Source organism: Eptesicus fuscus, chromosome 22 (assembly GCF_027574615.1).
Source record: "Eptesicus fuscus isolate TK198812 chromosome 22, DD_ASM_mEF_20220401, whole genome shotgun sequence".
Lineage (NCBI taxonomy): Eukaryota > Metazoa > Chordata > Mammalia > Chiroptera > Vespertilionidae > Eptesicus > Eptesicus fuscus.
This window is the reverse complement of record NC_072494.1, coordinates 34,198,657-34,221,108: the sequence shown is the minus strand read 5'-3', so window position 1 is coordinate 34,221,108 and position 22,452 is coordinate 34,198,657. Positions and strand designations below refer to the sequence as shown.

Here is a 22,452-nt window from a genome sequence, read left to right as displayed (position 1 = left end):
CACCCTTATCTGTGACACCCTTCAGGGCAAACCAGCTGGCCCCCACCCGTGTACCAGGCCTCTATCCTATCTAATAAAAGAGTAATATACAGATTGATCATCACTGCAACACACAATATAGCTGCCCCATGTGGTCAAAGATCCTGCCCCCATGTGGACACAAGATGGCCACTACAAGATGGCCAGCAGGAGAGGGCAGTTGGGAGGCACCCGGCCTGCAAGGAAGGGCAGTTGTGAGGGACCAGGCCTGCAAGGGAGGGCAGTTGGAGGTGATCAACCCTGCAGGAGAGGGCAGTTAGGGGTGACCAGGCTGGCAGAGGAGGGAAGTTGGGGGCAAACAGGCTGGCAGGGGAGCAGTTAAGCATCAACCAGGCTGGCAGCGGAGTGGTTAGGGGGTGATCAGGCTGGCAGGCAGAAGCGGTTAGGGGCAATCAGGAAGGCAGGCAGGCAAGCAGTTGGGAGCCAGCAGTCCTGGATTGTGAGAGGGATGTCCGACTGCCCGTTTAGGCCCGATCCCACGGCCTAAACGGGCAGTCGGACATCCCTCCAGGAGACCCAGATTGGAGAGGGTACAGGCTGGGCTGAGGGACAACCCCCCGCCGTGCACGAATTTTGTGCACCGGGCTTCTAGTGAAAGTATAAGTAAGGTGGTTTAATATAAAATGTGAGAGTCACACTAGATGACTTTAAAAACCCAACTTCTATACTCTAGCACCGTGGTCGGCAAACTGTGGCTTGCGAGCCACATGCGGCTCTTTGGCCCCTTGAGTGTGGCTCTTCCACAAAACACCACAGCCTGGGCGAGTCTATTTTGAAGAAGTGGCGTTAGAAGAAGTTTAAGTTTAAAAAATTTGGCTCTCAAAAGAAATTTCAATCGTTGTACTGTTGATATTTGGCTCTGTTGACGAATGAGTTTGCCGACCACTGCTCTGGCATGTTTTAATACTGACAGGTTTTTATGAACGATTACAGGAGTTCCTTTCCTGGAATCCCTAAAGGATCAGTTCCAGCACCGGGTGACCCAGGGTTCTGTTCAGTGTAAGTAAGCATGAGTCAGAGAAAAACGCTCCTGTTGGAAAGTGCCGTTTTCCTCTTTATAAGGCTCCTCCTAACCCACAAAGAACGATCAAGAAGCATCTCAGGAGGAATATCATGACGGGATGCAACCATTAGCCCCACTTGCTGGTCCAGGGACCAAGGCATAATTCCAAGCCTGGGATTTTCCTTACCCAGGTAAGGTGTTTGAGGCACAGACAGGAAAGCTAGGCTAGGACTCAGCTAACCAGACTCAGGTAAATTACTAAAGGGAAACACGTCCTTGAGGTTACTGCCCATGCGTGTGAGCATCTGGCCTTGCCACTGATGTCCTTTAGTGCTTGGCCGGCCCAGTGCTGGGCTGAGTGGCTCTGCACTGTGGCCAGTGCCATCTAAATCAGTGTCCTCCACCCGGCTGCCCAGTGGAATTACTTCCCAGAAGCCCTTTCACTAGTCCTGAGGCCCCGGCCATTCTCATGTAACCCAGCTGGGGTGTAGCGGGGACATTTGGATTTTTTTTTTAAAAAAAAGCTTCTCCTGTGATTCATTCCAGTGTGTGGCCAGCCACCCAAACCACTGACATAGGCTTAAGACTTTCTAGCAAACCTTCCTTTTAAAACCCACCACCCTATCCTTTTCGCTTTCTGGCGCTTGGTTTTTTGTGGTGTCATATTCCACTCTGCCCCACCTAGGGTGAATTTCTCCCTGCAGTCAGACTAGATTAGTCCCAAAGTGGAATTCACCAGCCCAGGCGCTCCTGGGAAATAAGGAAAGCGCAGGCAAGAAAGGGGTTCTGTCCAGACCTGGTATGAGCAACATTCCCCCCCCCCCCCCCCCCCACCACCACCCGCCCCGTGTTGCTCCACCTGCTTCTTACGTCCTTTCACACTTGCATTTTCCAATTGCCAAGCGCCCAGGAAGACTAGGCACCGCGCCCTTTTCTCTCTCGTCCTCTTCTTGGCATCGGACAGGGCCCCTAGCAGCAGGCACCACGACCCTGCGACGGGGCGGGGGTGGCAGGGTCGGGAGGGGGGCACTCCTTCTCAGCTCCAAGCCTCGGAATCCCCCGCGCCTGCCGCTCAGCTTGGCAGCTCCAGGGCGCCAGAGGCCCTCTTATCAGGTACCTGGGGCGCCAAACCCGGCCACTTAAAACACTCCCCTCTCTTCTGTTCCCCCCAATGTTTTTGTTTACCTAGAAAGCAGATCTTGACTTTTCCCAGGTGGCTTGCTCCGTCGCAGGCCCCACCCCAGCAAAGAGAAAAAAAAAAATGTCCCAGCGCCTAGCTCCAGAGAGCTGGTCTCCCGGCCCAGGACACCGGGTCCACAGTCAGGGGGTCCCCAGGGGCCAGTGACGCTAGCGCCCCCGCCCTTAACACCGCCCAGCACCTGGCGCGAGCAAACCCCCTTCTCCAGCCGCTCTTGGCCCCACCCTTGGGTGACTCAGAGCCCTGAAACCACCCAAGGCGGTAATTTAAATTGATTTGCAGGACAGCTCCGCTCCGCTGCTACCTACAGCTGAGGCTGGAGCCCGCTGGATCCTTTTGTGGAGGCTGCTGAGTGCGGGCTCTGGGTCCCCCATCGCCGCGCCATGCGTCCCGCCTGGAGGGGCGCCCCCGCAGCGCTGCGCCTCCCCGGCTGGCTGACCCCTTCGCTGCTGTTGCTGTTGCTGTTGCGGTTGCTGTGGTGTCCACACGCTGCGCGGGGTGAGTGGGGGCCGGGGACCCAGCCCAGCGGGGTGCACCCTTAAGCCTGAGTGTGTGTAGGGGGGCGGGGGCGGGGGCGGGGGCGGGGCGGGGGTTGGGTCAGTCTCCGTGACAAACGAGAAGTTGGGGCCCTGGGAAGGTGAGGGATGTGGGCATCGGTAATTGTTCCCTGTGATCCTCTACCTTCAACCTTTGGCACTCGGATGTCGACTGTGACTCGACACGGTTAGCATTAGAATAAAGGAATGGAGAAAAAGGCAAGCGAGTTCAAAGGGTTAAAGATCAGAGCTCCTACTGAAGGGGTCTGGCTGTGCGCGGGGGGGGGGGGTCTGGCTGTGTGCGGGGGGGGGGGGTCCCCACTGGCCTGGCTTTAGGGGTGAGGCGGGGACTGCTGAGACAGCAGCGGCTGCGTTTGCAGAGCAGCCGGACACGGGGAAGCAGAAAGGCAGTGCTGGGCTGGGGGGACTTGTCAACCCCCCAACATCTCTTTCAGAGCGGGAGGCCCAAGGCCCAATAGCCCGCCGCGCTGGCCCCTCCCCAGAGGCCAGGGGCGCCGCACCTGGGGCTGCACCTGTACTCGCACATCTCCCTCCCGGTGTAGGTTCCTGCCAGGACTCAGTCTTGACTGTGTGCATAGCAACCGGATCTAAGCGGAGAGGAATACTGAACCGCTTCCAACAATGACGGAGGGGAGGGGTTTATGCTCCACCTATTTTAGCCTTGAATGCATCCTCAGGATCGGCAGCCCAGCCAGTTGTTGGGCTGTCAGTGGGCACTGGATGGGAATGTGTATCCAAAGGCATGGCTGCTTGGGGAAGGGAATGTTGCTCTCAATGGGAACCTGGTCTTTTCTTTCGTTTCATTTTTTTATTTTATTTTTTCATCTCCAGGTGACTGCGGTGACCCCCCAGACATACCTAATGCTACAGTAGAGACGGTAAATCGTACCACTTTCCCTGTGGGATTCCTGCTAGGATACTATTGCAATAAAGGTTTTATGAAAATTTTTGGCAAGGTAAACGCAGTGCACTGTCTTGAGAACGGTGAATGGTCAAAGCCGGAAGTTTTTTGTCAACGTAAGTTCTTCCTTTCTCTTTAGAAAAGTGAGGGGGCCCTGGCCGGTGGTGCCCAATGGTTTGCGCTTCCTCCCAGGCACCAAGAGGTAGCTGGTTGGGTTCACAGTGGGGGCACATACCAGGGTTGCAGGCTCAATTCCAGTAGGGCATGTGCAGGAAGCAGCTCATTCCATTTGTTTCTCTCTCATTGGTGTTTCTCTCTCTCTGTCCCTCTCCCTTCTCCTCTCTCTAAACATATTTTAAAAATCAATAAAAGCATATATTTTTTAAAACGTTATGGGAATGGAATGTGTCCTGTGAAGTTAAAATACATCCCTCTTCCCAGTGATTGGCAATTGGTACTTTTCTGGCATTGTTACACGCCAGGACATACGTGTTAGCACTTCACACTCCAGCTAGTTGATGGTATTACTTCCAGGAATAGATCCTGCTTCTTCATTAACAGCCCCCTCCCGCTCCCCACACTGTATCTCCTGACCTGACTAACAGAAAATAACCAGTAGTTACTGTTGTCGTTTAGGGAATAAATCAAATATGAGCATGTTGGGTAATTACATTGAGACACATGGCATGGGTGCTGTGATTGAAACTTGATTTCCTAAAGAAGGACTTACCACGTACAACACTGGGGTGGCATTTTTAAAATGTCTCTTATCTGTACCTCAAAACCCATATATGGCCCAATAGTAGTTTTGACATATACAAGACGGTATAAAGATGAGATTTGATTCCTGCTTTTGAACAAGTTTGGAGCATTGGAAGCTACAGTATACATAGAAACTGCCACCACAAGTTTTGTGGGTTTTTTTTTTAAATGGGCTTTAACGTTTTTTAAAAACTTATCTGTGATAGAAGGCAGTAGGTTGAAGTACATAAGCCTTTGCCCATGTATCCTGTTACAGAGTTTATAACTCTACCACCTATATTACTTTCTTTAATCCTGCAGACAATTCCATCATTTTACAGTTGAGGAAACAGGTCCTAAAAAGTTAACTCCCTTGAGATCCGTAGCTCTTACGCAGAAGAGCCCAGATTCAAACTTGACTGTTTTGACAATAAATCCAACTGTCCCGTGCCTCCATAAATTCATGTTTGCCCAGATGGCTCAAGTTTGTAAATACGTGAATGTACACATTGGCTCCTCGGAGCCTTGCCCCAGTAGGTTGCTGTGGGATTGAATGAGTTTGCTTGCAGAAAACGTGTAGAAGCATCCTATAAATATTAGCTATTATTGTTACCATAGTTGTCATTGTCCCCGACATTAGCCCAGGGGTGTGGGAATATCTACCCCGGTTCGACATGGGGCAGGCAAGGCAAGGGAACCTGCATGTATTGAGTCAGTGCCAGAACTGCGCCATGCAACTTAAACGGGTTATTTTCTTCGAATTGTGAGCCTAGTGACACCTATGTACCCAATCTACTTCACAGGCCTCTAGTCATTAGGAAACAAAAGCATATATTTGAGTATGCTTGATATCCTATAAATGCCCTATTGATATTCATATAGCTAAGTGTCAAATATGTACAAAGAAGTATGCAAAAGGAGGGGATGTGAAGACAGATGGTTCCAATAATTAAATATAGATTATGAAATAAGTGATATTACTTTTTGTTGTTGTTGGTTTGGTAATACTTTTAGGTAGCTGTGGGAGTACACCCAGACTAATTTATGGACATAAGCAAGATATTTATATCCCAGTGAGTTATCACCCAGCGGGTTTCATTGTGGTATATGAGTGTAATCCGGGCTACGCAAGGAACCATTCCGTATCAGCGAACGTAACTTGCCTTCAGAATTATACGTGGAGCAAACCAGAAGTATTTTGCTATAGTGAGTATAATTTTAAAGAATATTCTTAAATGTATGGTATTTGGGGAAATAGTATTTAATCCTTTATTCATGCTGGAAGTCTGTGTGTACATATTATTATTTGGAATGATTAAAAAAAAAAGAATGATTACAGTCATATATATATATTTGCATATTAGCCTTTTATATATATACTAGAGGCCCAGTGCACGGATTTGTGCACTGGTGGGGCACCTTGGCCTGGCCTGCACCCTCTCGCAATCCGGGACTCCTCAGGGGATGTCAGACTGTGGTTTCGGCCTGATTCCCACAGGCCAGGCTGAGGGACCCCACTGGTGCAAGAATCCGTGCATGGGTCTCTGGTATGCATATAAGATCTTTGGTTAACCTCTTCCCGCCCTCTCCCCTCTGATATTCATCAGTCTGTTCCATGTTTTCATGCCTGTGCATTGAGCATCTGCCCCCTAGTGGTCAGTGCGCATCATAGCTACCGGTCGAACAAACAGTCGCTTAGGCTTTTATATATATATTATATATATATAAAAGGCTAATATGCAAAGTGTCCCCTCAGGAGATTTTATGGGAGTTTGCTCTCTTGCTATAACATGCGCTGACCACCACGGGGTGGCACAGAATGAAGGAAGGCCCTGACCAGCAGCCGGAAAGCCCTGATTGCCAGCCTTGGGACCCTACCCGTGCATGATTTTCATGCACCTGGCCTCTAGTTTTATTATAATTAGGCAAACTAAATACTTGAGAGAGATAGGAATATTAATTGATGCACAGATTTCACATTTAATTAGTTTAAGATGACCTTAAATGAAATGAAAGAAGTATATATTCCTAAATAGGTTGCTTCTTTGAAACTTATAAAATGACTGTAGGATTTAAACAGCCTCAGGATAAGAGATAACCAGTGGTTCAGATGGTGAATTTGCGTAGATGTGCATAATAACTTAATAAAAAAATTTTCTACTGTCTTCTAGAAAGATCATGTCCTGATCCTGGAAAAATAGAAAATGGTCATATCAGTATACCAAATGGCACATTATTTGCCTCATTCATCTACTTCTCATGTAACCCAGGGTAAGTTTTTGCATACTAACCACTCTATATTTAACAAGCAAAAAAACAAATTATAATTTAAGATGGAGATTATTAGAAGTGTGGATAATGTTCACAAGCTAGTAGCAATAAAGCAATCCCTCTGCTCAAAGGTTTTCCTCCTGAGCTTATCAAAGTTAAATGTAGTAAAATGGGCTAAGAAAGGAAGATGTTTTATACCACCAAATCCTCTAAATTCTTAGGTTTGAGTACATATGGTTCAGTATAAAAATTTAAATGTCATTAGTAAAGGAAATTACTTGCAGAAATTAAATCCAAGAGTTAAATGAAACCAGTCTTTAATTTACCTAAATAATAAATTTGCATGTTTTTAGCATGTATTTATTTATTTTTCTTTATTGATTAAGGTATTATATATGTGTTCTTATCCCTCCATTGCCCCCCACCTCCAGCCCCCCAACTCATGCCCTCACTCCCCTGGTGACTGTGTCGATTGGTTAGGCTTATATGCATGCATACAAGTCCTTTGGTTGATCTCTTCCCCTTACCCCACCCTCCCCTACCTTCCCTCTGACGTCTGATCAATGCTTCTCTGTCTCTGGATCTGTTTTTGTTCATCAGTTTATGTTGTTCATTATATTACACAAATGAGTGAGATCATGTTAATATGTTTTTATATGCAAACAATCTGTTATAAAATATCTCAGGTTAAAAACATGTAGTCCTAGTGTTACAATATCATCTGACCTAAAGTCTTTTGTAAGTTCTCTATGTAGAGAAAAGGGCCTCACTCATTGAGTATTATCAGTGTCTCAGATACTGCTGAAAACATTATATTCATTTTCTCATTTAATATCTGCAAATTGAATTATGATATTTTACTGTGTGTTTGTCCATTTTTTATAAAATAATATCAGTATTACTTATCTCTTGTACTAAAAACAGATATTTAGATCATTAATAATAAATCTGGGGGTACTTTGAACCCTTTAAGTAAGTGTATTCTATTATTCTATGAAGCCTGTATTGATCTTTGAGAATTGAGAAATAGAAAATATTCAAGCATCAATATAAATTGAAAATCTTTTAAAATACTTTAATATTTTCTAAATTGTGACCCACCCAAATAAGAAATGTTTTGCATATTTTATAATTATTTATCCTTTGGATATCACTTTTTTTTAATTTAATTTTTTCTTTTTCTTTAAACTACCATACAAACTTTTATCAACTAGTGTTTTGTCTCCATCTACTGGTATAGTGAATATTTTAAGATTCTGCAGAATTTAAGAGAACTCAACTTTTCTTGTCCTCTCATTGTTTAGGTACAAATTAGTTGGTTTAAATTCTACTTACTGTTATTATAAAGGAAATGATATGGTTTGGGATGATCCATTTCCAGAGTGCCAAGGTAAGACTGAAAGAATCTAAGCACTCACATTGTGGGGCTAAATTATCAATGACAAATTACCTTGTGTTAAGAATTATTCACATTGTATATTTGTAGTACCCTTACCTTCTAATGTGTGTCTGAGCTAATTTAAACACTTTTATTTGTAACTAGTAGCCCAGTGCATGAAATTTGTGCACATTAAAAGGGGATTAATTAGAGGAAATAATTTAATATTGCTATTTGCCCTTTCTCTATAATAGAAGTGTCAGAGATGAAAGAAAATTAGTAAAATGTATATGAAAACCTTCCTCCTGTCATAGTGTGGGGCACACCATGGGACCCAGAGTCAAGTCCCCGCACACCCACATGCACCTCAAAATCGCATGAGACCCAGACCCGGCCACCCCTCCCCTCATTGGGCTAGATCCAGACCTGGCCAGTCCCACCCTTGTCAAGCCCTGCCGGGCAGGGGACGTATCCTCAGGTCCCCTGGCCCAGTGCCAGGATGGGGGTGTGGCCTGAGGTCCCCCAGCCCAGACCAGGGCAGGCGGTGTGCCTTGAGGTCCTCCATCAAGCCCTGCCAGGTGGGGGACACAGCCTGAGATCCCCTGTCAAGCCCCACCTGGTGGGGGGTGTGGCCTGAGGTCCCCCAGCCTTGCTCGGGGGCAGCAGCCTGAGGTTCCCTAGCCTAGCACAGGATGGGAAGCGCACCTTGAGTTCCTCTGTCAAGCCCTGCCGGGTGGGGGTCATGGCCTCAGGTCCCCTGGCCTGGCACTGGGGTGGAGGGTGCAGTCTGAGGTCCCCCAGCCTGACACCAGGGTGGGGGTCGCGGCCTGAAGTCCCCTGTCAAGCCCCACGGGGGTGGGGGAGGACGTAGCCTCAGGTCCCTGCTGATTGCTTGTTAAGGCTCCTTATGGGAACTTGGCCTCAGTTGTGAGTGCAACCATCTTTGTGATGAAGTGATGGTTAATTAGCATATTCCCTCTTTATTAGATAGGATTCTCCGTAATTTATTACCTTTGGAGATAAAGCATTAAAAACAAACTAAAATTTGTGTTGTGGTTGGTCATTTATTATCTTGCCATTTCTCCTACCAGTCAGACAAATAGGGTGGGGGAGGAGCCCTCAATGGACTCATCCTGTCAGCCCTGAAAATCCCCCATCTAGTGGAGAGAGGCACCCCCAGAGGAGGGCCAAGCATCGCCTTTTAAAGTGTGGGAGCTAGGGCAGGAGTTCCACTTGCCTGAGTTCAAAGGTTATACTGATTGCAGTGGCCTCCAGCCTTCATTCTTGTACTCTATTACTGTTTCATCTATACTCTACCCAGAGTTATCCATCTGAAACACCAACCTGACTTGTCTTCCTTCGGATAGCTTGTTGGGACTGGCCAGCAGACCCTGAGTGATGGGTGAATGATTACTCTGACACAGGATCGCTGTGAAAGAGAGGGCTAAGGGACTGCCTGGCCAAAGGACCCAGACAGCCTCGATCACCTGTCTTGTTAGGCTTTTATTGTGACAGCAGTTTGAGATAAAGTTTATCTTTTAGAAACAATCAGTAGGGTAAGTAATCTTGGGAGAACACACGTGTTTACAGTGTCCTTTAAGCAAGGACACCCAAAGATTAAGCATAAAGATTCCTGTAAACACCTGGGGGTCTGCACATGCACAGACTTGTTTGGAAAGGCCAAGGAGTAATTAGGGGTGCCATAAACAGGCCGCCTTCAGCACACTTCCCTTTTCTCAAATGTCCTCCTTTACAAACTTTCCAACCAAGTCTCATGTGCTCCTCAACATAGCTTGTTAGTGTCTCCTCATCACTTACAAAGTCCAAACTTCTTGGTATAATGTACAGGCTGGACATGGTCTACCTACTTCTCCACGCTCATGTCGGGCCCTCGTACTTTATGCTCTACCCACGCAGACTACAGTAGTTTTCTGTGTACCTCATGTTCTTCATGTCCCCACATCATTCCTTATACTGCTAACTCTGCCTGATCTGTCCCTTCTTTGCTTGATTGATTGGGTGTGTTTTTTCCTTCTTAGTATGGGTCTGCTCTGATTGTGTTCCTAGAAGCTTTGTCTGACCTTCCAAGCTAGTTAACTGTCCTTCTCTCTTTCCACACCATTGTGCATGCTTTTGTGTTAAAACCTCACCATTTTATATTGAAATTATATCTTTAAATCTCTTTCCCTACTATATTTGAAGACATAGGAATGATATATTATTCTGCTTTGTACTTCTATATGCAGGACAATGCCTGGTGTGTATTAGGTGCTCAGAAAATGTGTGAACTGAACTGATGGTGATATGGTAGTCATCACATACCTTAGCCTAGTGTAAATCAGATTACTCCTGATTTGCTCCTTGCTTTGATTAATGGCCTAAAAGGAATTTATAAAGTTGTTAGTATTCTCTGGATATACAAGGACATTTGGTGTAATATAATTTAATGTACATATGGGATCACGTTACTTTCCTGCTTAAATAAAAGAGAGGAACAACATCATGGCTTTACAGAATGTGGAATCACTGAAACTTTTATTGGGGCATCTACTAGGGGCAGGCCGCTGTTTATAATATAACTAGAGGCCCGGTGCACGAAATTCGTGCACGGGGGTGGGAGGGTGTCTGTGTACCCCTCAGCCCAGCCTGCACCTCTCCAATCTGGGACCCCTTGAGGGATGTCTGACTGCCCATTTAGGCCCTATCCCAGTGGGATCGGGCCTAAACACGCAGTCAGACATCCCTCTCACAATCCAGGACTGCTGGCTCCCAACTGCTCGCCTGCCTGCCTGCCTGATTGCCCCTAACCGCTTCTGCCTGTCAGCCTGATCACCCCCTAACCACTCCCCTGCCAGCCTGATCAATGCCTAACTGCTCCCCTGCTAGCCTGATTGCCCTAACTGCCCTCCCCTGCTGGCCTGGTCACCCTCCCCTGCCCTCCCCTGCTGGCCTGGTCACCACCAACTGCCCTCCCCTGCTGGCCTAGTTACCCCCAACTGCCCTCCCCTGCAGGCCTTGTCCCTCCCAACTGTCCTCCCCTGCTGGCCTGGTCACCCCCAACTGCCCTCCCCTGCTGGCCTGATTGCCCCCAACTGCCCTCTCCTGCTGGCCATCTTGTGGCGGCCATCTTGTATCCACATGGGAGCAACCAGCTTTGACCACATGGGGGCGGCCATCTTGTGTGTGGAGTGACAGTCAATTTGCATATTACCTCTTTATTATATATGACTAGAGTAATTCTGCTTATATATATTTTACAAACTCAGCTGCTCGATAAGATTTGCTTTATATATTTATTTATTTATTTATTAAATATATTTTATTGATTTTTTACAGAGAGGAAGGGAGAGGGATAGAGAGCCAGAAACATCGATGAGAGAGAAACATCAATCAGCTGCCTCCTGCACACCCTCCACTGGGGATGTGCCCGCAACCAAGGTACATGCCCTTGACCAGAATCGAACCTGGGACCCTTCAGTCCGCAGGCTGACTCTCTATCCACTGAGCCAAACTGGTTTCGGCAAGATTTGCTTTAAATAAAAGGCTGTGAGTCAGTACATGCTTCAAGATTTGTATCCTAAATGTCAAAATCAAAGTGGGATATTTAAGATCTTTTGGTGTATCCCAACGATCTATTCCTATTTCCCAAGTATGCTATTTGAATACCCAGTATCTTTCATTTGATATAATTTCCCCAGGGAATGAACAGCAATGCCCTTTTCTCAGTTCTGTCTTAGAATAAGGGTACATCTTAGATTTAAACTCAAGTTCCATTTACTCCCTAAAGACTCTGTCCTATTTTTTGGCCCCTGAACTCCTTTACTTTTTCCAGAACCTGTTTGATAGATAACACACGCAAACTTAACTGTAATTTTTGTTTTACATGTGTGTTCTATATCTTACTGCAGTCCTGTACTGCTAATGACATTCTAGTCAATGATGGACTGCACTTTCGATGATGGTTTCATAGGGTTATAATGGAGCCTATGTGTGCAGTAGGCTATCCCATCTAGGTTTGTGTAAGTGCACTCTATGATGTTCCCACTATGACGAAACTGCTTAACAATGCTTTTCTCAGATCATATCTCCATTGTTAATCTACACATGACTATCTCTATAATTTGCTCTTAAAGTTAGCACTCATGTTTTACAGCATTTGTATGCCAAACTCTAAATATACTACCTATTATGTAATAGGTATGTATAAGCATCCCTCGCTGATAATGCTAAATTTAGAAAAATGGTACATTTTAATAATTTTAAATAAAATATTTAACATATTTTGATCTTACGTATTATAAAAATACAGCTAAGTTTTAGTAATTTTAAATATGTGGAAATTTTTCCAAATAATTTCTTGTCCAGAGCCACCAGAAATTATCAATGGAATAATTAAAAATCAACAGAGCTCATGAATATAGACTTTCCATAACAGATAAGGTACTACAAAGGCTTCTTCCTAATTGGAGACAACTCTGTTTATTGCATTGTAAAGTAAACATGGCCAAGGAAAATGGAGTGGCCTGAATGCAAAGCTAATCAGTTCACACAGCTATATTTTTACTGTCAGGTCCACATATGGGCTTCAGAGATTCTATTCACTTCCTGAGAAAGAATTGTACATAAGCATATTTCCATTTTTCTGGGGAGCACAATTTTTCATCAGATTTTCAAAGGCTTCTAAAAAGGAAGTTTTATATACTTACATATATGAAAGTATATACACATTTATATACATACATATATGCCCCATGTTTTTAGTGAATTCGCTTAAATTTGCTATTTCTATTTTGTTTTTATTCAAAATTTTTAAAATTATTCCCGTCCCTACCCCCTTTCTTTTGGCAACCATCATTTTGTTCTCTATATCTATTGGTTTGTTTCTGTTTTGTTTATTCATTTGTTTTGTTTTGTTATTCAGATTCCACATATAAGTGAAATCATATGACATTTGTATTTCTCTGCCTGACTTTACTTTACTTAGCATAATGCTCTCTAGGTCCATTAATGCTGTTGCAAATGGCAAGATTTTTTTTTATGGCTAAATAATATTCATGTACACACACACATCATATCTTCTTCATCCATTCACCTAGGTTAATTGACACCTAGGTTGCTTCTATATCTTGGCTATTACTAGTTATGATGCAATAAACATAGAGGTGCATATATCTTTTCAAATTAATGTTTTATTTTTATTCAGATAAATATTCAGAAATGGAATTGCTGGATCATATGACAGATCTATTTTTAATTGTTCGATGAATCTCCATACTGTTTTCCAAAGTTGCTGCACTAATTTACCATCCTGCCAACAGTGCACAAGGGTTCCCTTTTTTCCACTCTTCTCCAGCACTTTTTTTTTCAGCACTTGTTATTTGTTGATTTAGTGATGATAGTCATTCTGACCATTGTGAGATAATATCTCATTGTGGTTTTAATTTGTATTTTCCTGATGAACAGTGATGTTGAGCATCATTTTACATGTATGTTGGCGATCTGTATGTCCTCTTTGGAGAAGTTTCTATCTGGGTCCTTTGCCTATTATTTAATTGGATAGTTTTTTTTTTTTGGTGTTAAGTTATATGAGTTTATACTGTATTTTGAATATTAAACCCTTATTGGATGAATCAATTGCTGGTATCTTCTCCCATTCACTGGGTTGTCTTTTCATTTTGTCAATGGTTTCCTTTACTGTGCAACAATATTTTAGTTTGATGTAGTCATATTTGCTTTATTGTTTTGTTTCGCTTGCCTAAGGAGACATATCCAAAAAGATATTGTTAAGAACAGTGTCCAAGAGTTCACTGCTTATGTTTTGTTCTATAAGTCTTGTAGTTTCAAGTCTTATACATAAGTCTTTAATCCATCTTGAGTTTATTTTTGTATGTGGTGTAAGAAAGTGATCTAGTTTTATTATTATTTTTTGCATGTATCTGTTCAGGTTTCCCTATAGCACTATTGGACAGACTGCCTTTATTTTTATTTAGTTTTAATCTTTATTGTTGAAAGAATTACAGATACCCCCTTCTTTTTCCCCTATTGACCTCATCTAGTCCTGCCCTGTCCCCTCCCGCAGGCCTTCACCACCCTATTGCCTGTCCATGGGTTATGCATATATGTATACAAGTTCTTTGGTTGATCTTTCCCATCCACCCACCCACCCCTGCCTTCCCTCTGAGAATTAACAGTCTGTTCCATGCTTCTGTGGCTCTGGACCTATACAAAATGAACAGACTGTCTTTAACCAATTGTATGTCCTTGCCTCCTTTTTGTAAATTAATTCACTGTATTATTGAGGATTTACTTTTGGGCTCTCCATTTTATTCCATCACTCTATATATCTGTTTTTAGGCCAGGACATATTGTTTGGTTATTATAGATTTATAGTATAGTTTTATATCAGAGAGTGTGATACCTCCCACCTTGTTCTTTCTCAAAATTTCTTTGCTTATTTGAGGTCTTTTGTGATTCCATATACATTTTAAGATTAGTTGGAAACTCAAACAAATAATAAAAGCACAGAGTCACAAAAAAGGTAAAACATGAAATACAAGAGAATATGAAGAACAGTGACAAGGGTAAATGGATACTGAAAGAATATATGCAACATCTTGTGGGGTTTGAATTGTATGTAGAATACAGACATACAATAGCAATAAACCAAAAGACAAGAAGGGATACCTTCAATTTAAAGGTTCTCAGGTTCCAGCAGAACTAAAAAGTGGTAAAAGAGTTAATCTGCCTAATTGACCTATAGTCTAATACTGTAATCTCCAGGGTTGTCTTGAAAATAATAATAAAAGTATATAAAAATTACAAACTAACAAAGGAATTATAAGGAATATTTAATCCAAAAAGCAATAAGAACGAAGGAGTTACAAAAAGAAACATAAAATAAGTCCTGGCCAGGTAGCTCAGTTGATTAGAGCATCATCTAGATACACCAAGGTTGCAGGTTTGATCCCCAGTCAGGGAACATACAAGAATCAACCAATGAATGCATTAATAAGTGCAACAACAAATCTATGTTTCTCTCTCTCTCTCCTTCTCTTTCTCTCTAAAAAATTAATTTAAAAAGGGAAACATAAAATAGATGGATAGAATAGAATACTGATAGTAATGTGTTTGACCCAAACCTAATTGTATCAGTTAATTACATTGTGATTTGGCTAATATTGTCAGACTAGATTAATAAAGTAAAAGTTAACTATTTGCTATGTATAAGAGCCACAGTTTAATGATCAGAATACTGAATAGGTGAAAGTTAAGGATGGAAAAAATATGCTATGCAAACAATTACTAGAAAATAAAAAGCTGGTGCAACTCTATTAGTATCCAAGTGTACTTTAAGATAAAACAGTTAATCATCATAAAGAGGTCAGTTCAACAGGAGTATATCACAATCTGAAATCTATGTGCCCTTGAAAAAATATCTTCAGTCTATATATAGCAGAGATGGGCAGAAAGAAAAATAGACAAATCCACAATTATAGTTTGAGAATTCCACATCTTTCTCTCAATAGGTAACCAAAAATCAGAATATAGAAGACACGACCAACAATTAAAATTAAAAAAAAATAACAGATAAGACTATTGAATCCTAAAAGCATTGTTTTTAAATATACATGGAATATTGGCAATATGCTGGGCTCTAAAACACCACGCATTTAAGAAGATTGAAATTATTCAGAGCATACTTTCTGACCCTAGCGGAATGAAAGTAGACATCCAATAAAAAGATAACTAGAAAAGCAATTTCCAGGAGATTTAAACTGCAGTACTACAAAGTCTGTTGGATCAAAAATGAGAACTTGGAAGAACAAAATAAATTGTACATATGATGGCCTTAGATCAGTGGTCGGCAACCTGTGGCTCGCGAGCCACATGCGGCTCTTTGGCCCCTTGAGTTTTTAGCAAAGGCCAGCTTAGGAGTACCCTAATTAAGTTAATAACAATGTACCTACCTATATAGTTTAAAAAATTTGTCTCTCAAAAGAAATTTCAATCGTTGTACAGTTGATATTTGGCTCTGTTGACTAAAGAGTTTGCTGACCACTGCCTTAGATGAAAAGTCCATGTGAAAACTTTACTTACCCTAATAATAAAGCCTGTCATTTTCTGAGTGCCTGCTAAGAGCCGTGTTACCTGCTATGTATTTTACTTGTTATCCCTGGCAGGGGTGGGGAACCTTTTACTGCCAAGGGCCATTTGGATATTTATAACATCATTCATGGGCCACACAAAATTATCAACTTTAAGATTAGCCTGCTGTATTTTGTCAAACAGTTAATTAACTCACCCCTAATGCCTTGGCAGGACGAGACCAAATCATTTCCTGGGCCTTATAGGGCCTGCAGGCAGGCGGTTCCCCACCCCTGAAATAGCATCCTATGAGGTAGGTAAAGGATGTGGCAATACATGACACAACATCTGAGCGCCTAGAGCAGGATGTGTGCTGATGCTGTTGGCAGTAGTAGTGCTGGATGATGTAAGATATGGCTTCAAGGACCGACTGTGTGAAATAACTTACCCAAATTATTTCCCTAATCCCTTACAGTAAGGTAACACAGCCTGCTCTGTTTTTACTCTCATTTTATATGCGGAAACTGAAGTTCAGAGGGATTAGGGAACTTGGTCTCTAGGATGCTGTGAAACAGGCCTAAGCACTATTCGGTACCGCCTTAATAGGGCGTTAGCATACGCAATCTGGAAGATATTGTGCTAAGTGAAATAAGCCAAAGGGAGAAAGGCAAATATCACATGAGCTCACTTACTTGTGGAATCTAATGAACAAAAGGAATTGGCCAGCGAAATAAGACCGGGAGCAGGGAAGCATGGGACAGATTGACATACCTCGATGAGGCGTTTGGGGGACAAGAAGAGATAAACCACAAACTTATATACTTGTATGCATAGCCCATGGACACAGGCAATAGAGTGGTAAAGACCTGGGGGTGGGAGGGTTTGGGAGGAGGGGGAAAAAGAAGGAGATAATAGGAGATATCTGTAATACTATCAAAAATATTTAAAAAACAAACAAACAGTTAAATGGTCCTGAAAACCTAAAATGTTACTATGTTGTTATTTGTGATTCTCAGAATAAGATCTTAACTGAAGTTGTGCTTCAGACATTTGTTAGCTCACCTAAAATCCAAAGAGGAACAAATCTAATGTATGTAAAGTTGGTAACCAGCACAAGAAGAGAAAAAAGGGGAGTTGTTTTATTCTGACTGACTTTATTACTTTAAAATAGAAGTGAAACAAGAGACATTTCAAGGTCACTAACATGTCCTGAGAGCTGCAGAAAACAGAACTCTGTGAGGATCTCTGTTATAGTTGTCTCTATTAGTCCGATGTTTGCATCCTGCTATTCTTTGGTCTTGGCATGAGCAAAGGAAGACGATGTAAGAGAGAAAATATCTTTATTTGGGGTGTGTCACAGAATGAGGTCACTGCCAACTCGGACTTCCTTTCTTCACGCAGAGAGCAGTTTAAGTATCTCAGTACCACTTTGGTGTATTTAGTTGCCTATAGGTATAATTTATGTTGAAGCAAAAACAGTGTAGCATTTTAGATCCTTGGGAAATACACAAGACTTGGATGACTAAATGTCATATTGAGGTGTGTTTGTGGGGCGAGGAAGAGAAGAGTCGTTGAGTTGGCAATTGGTTCCTAAATCTTAAGAGCATTACTTTGCTAATGTTTTAAAAACATTTTTCCTCCACAGAAATTCCTACAACTACTCAGAAACCCACCATAACGGATGCTCAAGGTACCAAAGCCCCGTCAGCTCCTCGGCAACCTACCACAGTAGATGTTCCAGCTACAAAGTCCCCGTCAGCTCGTCAAAAACAAACCACTGTAAATGTTCCAGGTACAGAGTCCCCATCAACTCCTCAAAAACCCACCACAAATGTTCCAGCTACAAATTCCCCATCAACTCCTCAAAAACCTACCACAGTAAATATTCCAGCTACAAAGTCCCCATCAACTCCTCAAAAACCCAGCACAGTAAATATTCCAGCTACAAAGTCCCCATCTACTCCTCAAAAACCCACCACAGTAAATATTCCAGCTACAAAGTCCCCGTCAACTCCTCAAAAACCCATCACAGTAAATATTTCAGCTACAAAGTCCCCGTCTACTCCTCAAAAACCCAGCACAGTAAATATTTCAGCTACAAAGTCCCCGTCTACTCCTCAAAAACCCAGCACAGTAAATATTCCAGCTACAAAGTCCCCATCTACTCCTCAAAAACCCACCACAGTAAATATTTCAGCTACAAAGTCCCCGTCTACTCCTCAAAAACCCACCACGGTAAATGTTCCAGCTATGGAAGGCACACCAACTCTTCAGAATCTCACTACAAGAAATTCTTCAACTACAAAAGCCCTACTAATTCCTCAGAAAGCCACCTTAACTGTTCTAGCTATGGATGCCCCACCAACTTCTCAGAAACCTATCACAGCCAGTGATTCAGCCACAATAGCCAAAACTTCTCCTGTCTCAAAGGCTCTATCTACAGAGACCCAACTAACAGTCCAGACTCTCCTCATGACAAATTCTTCTGCTACACGAGCCACACTAAAACCCCAGAGCTTCACAACAGCAAAAGCTTCATATGCACAGAGTCTTCCAGTAACACAAAAATTCTCTACTGTGCATGCCCCAGTGACTAAGGGTCTCCATTCAACCCAAAGATTGACCTCTGCTCACATTGCAGCAACACAGAATCAAGCTGTTTCCACAACACATAGCACCTCTAAAGGAAATGGACTCCTTACAGCAGGTGAGCTGACACTGCTCAGGTTCCAGAGTATACGTCGATCTAATGTGCAATGGTGGAAAATGTCAATTTGACCAGGATTATGTAATGAAATAATCTGGGATTTGCTGTAGTCAGAGTTGTTTTCATACTAACATTTTGGGCTTTCTTCAGAGGCAGAGTTGGATTTTGGTAGGGTACATCTTTAAAAAAGGAAACATTTTGCAATAATATAGGAAAAGGTGTGGCCCCATTAAAAAAAAATGCTAACTTAAGGTTGGTGAAGTAATTCCGTTTTCTATATTAGCTTTAGGGGGTCGTTGAATTTTTCAAGACTCTTCAAAGAACCAAATATATGCCATCCTTAAAGTTGACTTCTGGGTCTGGTTCATTGACAGAGACCCATCCCTCAAGCATGCTGAAAGATCTCTCCAGATTCCCTAGAGTTGCTAATTTGGTAAAGCATCTCAACAGTATCTTCTAAGTAATTGAAAACACAGTTCTTTGAAATAGTTCATATTAATGCAGAGCTCCTTCAAAAAAGGCACTGGGAGTAGAATGTGCTATAGACTTTAGAACGACCTGTTGAGTGACTACATGAAACCCATCTTGCTAATTAATGCTGCCTCAGACCACTAGGATGTCTTCTTGTCCCACATCTTGCCTAATGGATAGCCATTTTTATACGCATTCTTCTCCCATAGGGATACCTATTTTGTTTTATTTTATTTTATGTTGTTCTTTGGAAAATCTCAATAGAACTGAGCCAGGAGATAAGTTTAAAAAACATTATTTTAACATTTTTATTGAAGTAACGGCCCATGCAGAAAACATACATGTGTGGCTTAATAACTTTCTTAAAAAATTAAATTTATTGAGGTGACATTAATAGGATTATATAGGTTTCAGGTGTGGATTTCTGTTACGTGATCTGTGTATTTCACTGTGTGCCCACCATGCAAAGTCAAATCACATACCATCATCATATATTAGGCTCTCTTCACTCCACCCTTTGATCTGGCAACCACCACACAGCTGTTTGTGTTCATGAGTATCAGATTTATATCCCACATATGAGTGAAATCATATGGTTCTTAGTTGTTTCTGTCTGACTTACTTTACTTAGCACAATATTCTCAAGATTCATGCTTGTCATCACAAATGGCAGAATTTCATTTTTTTTTTTTTTATGGCTGAGTAGTGTTCTATTGTGTATATGTACCACATCTTCTTTATTCAATCCTCTATCACAGGACACATTGACTATCTCTATGACTTGCCCACTGTGAATAATGTTGCAATGAATATAGGGTTGCATACTTGTTTTTGAGTTTTGGTGGTATATACCCAGAAGAAGGATTGCTGGGTCATATGGCAACTCTAGTCTTAATTTTTTGAGGAACTGCCATTCTGTTTTCCATAGTGTCTGTACCAGTGTACATTCCCACCAGCAGTGGATGAGGGTTCCCTTTTCCCCACAACCTCTCCAGCACTTGTTATTACTTGTCTTGTTGGTAATAGCCATTCTAAAAGGTGTGAAGTGGCATCTCATTGTAATTTTGATTTGCATTTCTCTAATTGCTAGTGAGGTTGAACATATTTTCATATATCTGTTGGCTGTTTGTATGTTTTCTTGGAAGAGGTGTTCATTCAGATACTCAGCCCATTTTTTAATTGGGCTGTTTTTTGTTTGGTGTTGAGTTTTATGCGTGTTTTTATATATATATATATATCTTAGATATTAAACCTTTGTTGGAGTTATTGTTTGCAAATATCTTCCATTTGGTTGGCTGCCTCTTTGTTTTGTTGTCTTTTTTGTTTGTTTGTTTGTTTTTTCTGTTCAGAGCTTTTTAGTTTAATTTAGTCCCATTCATTTATTTTTACATTTACTTTCATAGCCTTTGGGCTCAAGTTCATAAAATGTTCTCTATGACCAAGGTCCATAAGTTTGGTACCTATGTCTTCTTCTATGTAATTTATTGCTTCAGGTCTTATATTTAGGTATGTGGTCTATTTTAAATTAATTTTTTAACATGGGGACAAACTATAATCCGGTTTCATTCTTTTGCATGTGACTTCCAATTTTCCCAGACCATTTATTGAAGAGAGCAATATAATAATTATTACTAATATATTTATTTGAAAGTAATTTTTGCAATGCCTCACTTGTATTCATTGAAAGGTTTAAATAATAAGGTGATATAGTAATTTAAGTTTTGATAATGTCTGCTGAAAAAAATTTCAGTTTCTGATAGTTTCTTGATCATAGGATTAGATCAGTAGTTACTATTTAAGCTTTTGAACTTGTTTCTTATCATCAAATCATATGACCAAATTTACATGGTGTTTGTTTCAGTATTCAGTAACTCTTTATCATGTTTACTGTTTATAATGTTAACTTGCTGAATAGATATAGGCACTGGTGTGTATTTTATTTGATTGTTCATAATGTGTAATTGTTTTCATAAATTTATTTAGAATTATTTCTTTTAGTTATGGAAATCTGAGTTACTTTTGAACTTTCAAGTTCAGTTTACATATATTAAATTTGTAGCAAATAAATGACTTTAGTAATCTTTTTTAATTTTCTTCTTCTTTAGGGGTGACCATCATTGCATCTGGTAAGTCTGACTTCTTGACAGCTAAAATAAATTGTCATTGCTGTAGTAGGTACATTCCATGTTACCGGAAGAGAATATGTAGTAGGTACATTCTATGTTACTGGAAGAGAATATGTAGTAGGTACATTCTATGTTACTGGAAGAGAATATTGTCTTATAACTGTCTTAGGCATACTGTTAAAAGGCTGTGTACAAGGATGCCAAAGAGAAAACAGGTAAATGTATTTTATTATTATGTTTTGTGGACACCATTAAGTACTTGGTATGTTTTTAAGTACTATTCCCAACCATGTTCTTGTTCCAAAGTAATATTAGGAGCACTTCAAATCATTGGGCCAAGCAATCAAATATTATTACATGCCTATTGTTTTAAGGCATCATTCTAGGGGCCGAAAAATGACAAGAAAAGATAGTTAATAATACAGTTTCTGTCCTTGAGTATTTTTACAATTAATCAGAAATGACTTCTTGTTGTTTTTTAAAAATCTTTATTGTTAAAAGTATTACATATGTCCCCTTCCCCTACTCCACTGACTTCTTCAAGAAATTACTTCTTAACCATTTCTAGATTTCTGTCCTACCCTCAAATAAAACGAAGAGTGCTACCTTTGATTACATGTTCTTTCTTTTTCCTTCCCTGTTAGTGATTGAAAGCAAAATTATTTTTTTAAAAATATTCTGTTGCTTTAGGCATGAGGCCAAAAACATCTATCTGTGTTGCAATTTATTTTATTATTATTTTTTAAATATATTTTATTGATTTTTTACAAAGAGGAAGGGAGAGGGATAGAGAGTTAGAAACATTGATGAGAGAGACACATCGATCAGCTGCTTCCTGCGCACTCCCTACTGGGGATGTGCCCGCAACCGAGGTACATGCCCTTGACCGGAATCGAACCTGGGACCCTTCAGTCCGCAGGCTGATGCTCTATCCACTGAGCCAAACCAGTCAGGGCTTGCAATTTATTTTTGTAT

General features: G+C 41.5%; 1 protein-coding gene and 1 long non-coding RNA gene across 19 annotated transcripts in view; both read left to right on the top strand.

Annotated features, from left to right (window-relative positions):
• The first annotated feature begins 2,446 nt into the window (after positions 1–2,446).
• CD55 (CD55 molecule (Cromer blood group)) overlaps positions 2,447–22,452 on the top strand; it is a 79,609-nt gene continuing 59,603 nt past the window's right edge. For 9 of the 18 annotated variants that reach the window (XM_054711837.1, XM_054711827.1, XM_054711834.1 and 6 more), the window contains exons 1-8: positions 2,447–2,738; positions 3,629–3,814; positions 5,454–5,645; positions 6,611–6,710; positions 8,015–8,100; positions 17,819–17,965; positions 18,764–18,880; positions 21,457–21,477. In XM_054711837.1, coding sequence (XP_054567812.1) covers positions 2,624–2,738; positions 3,629–3,814; positions 5,454–5,645; positions 6,611–6,710; positions 8,015–8,100; positions 17,819–17,965; positions 18,764–18,880; positions 21,457–21,477 — 964 coding nt within the window. In that variant the 5' untranslated portion in view covers positions 2,447–2,623. The remainder of the gene's footprint in view (positions 2,739–3,628; positions 3,815–5,453; positions 5,646–6,610; positions 6,711–8,014; positions 8,101–17,818; positions 17,966–18,763; positions 18,881–21,456; positions 21,478–22,452) is intronic. The other 9 variants (XM_054711843.1, XM_054711832.1, XM_054711840.1 and 6 more) reach the window with 3 other exon arrangements.
• On the top strand, positions 21,484–22,087 carry LOC129147917 (uncharacterized). Its single transcript, XR_008555136.1, has 2 exons — positions 21,484–21,526; positions 21,599–22,087. It is a non-coding gene; the product is annotated as an uncharacterized LOC129147917 (long non-coding RNA).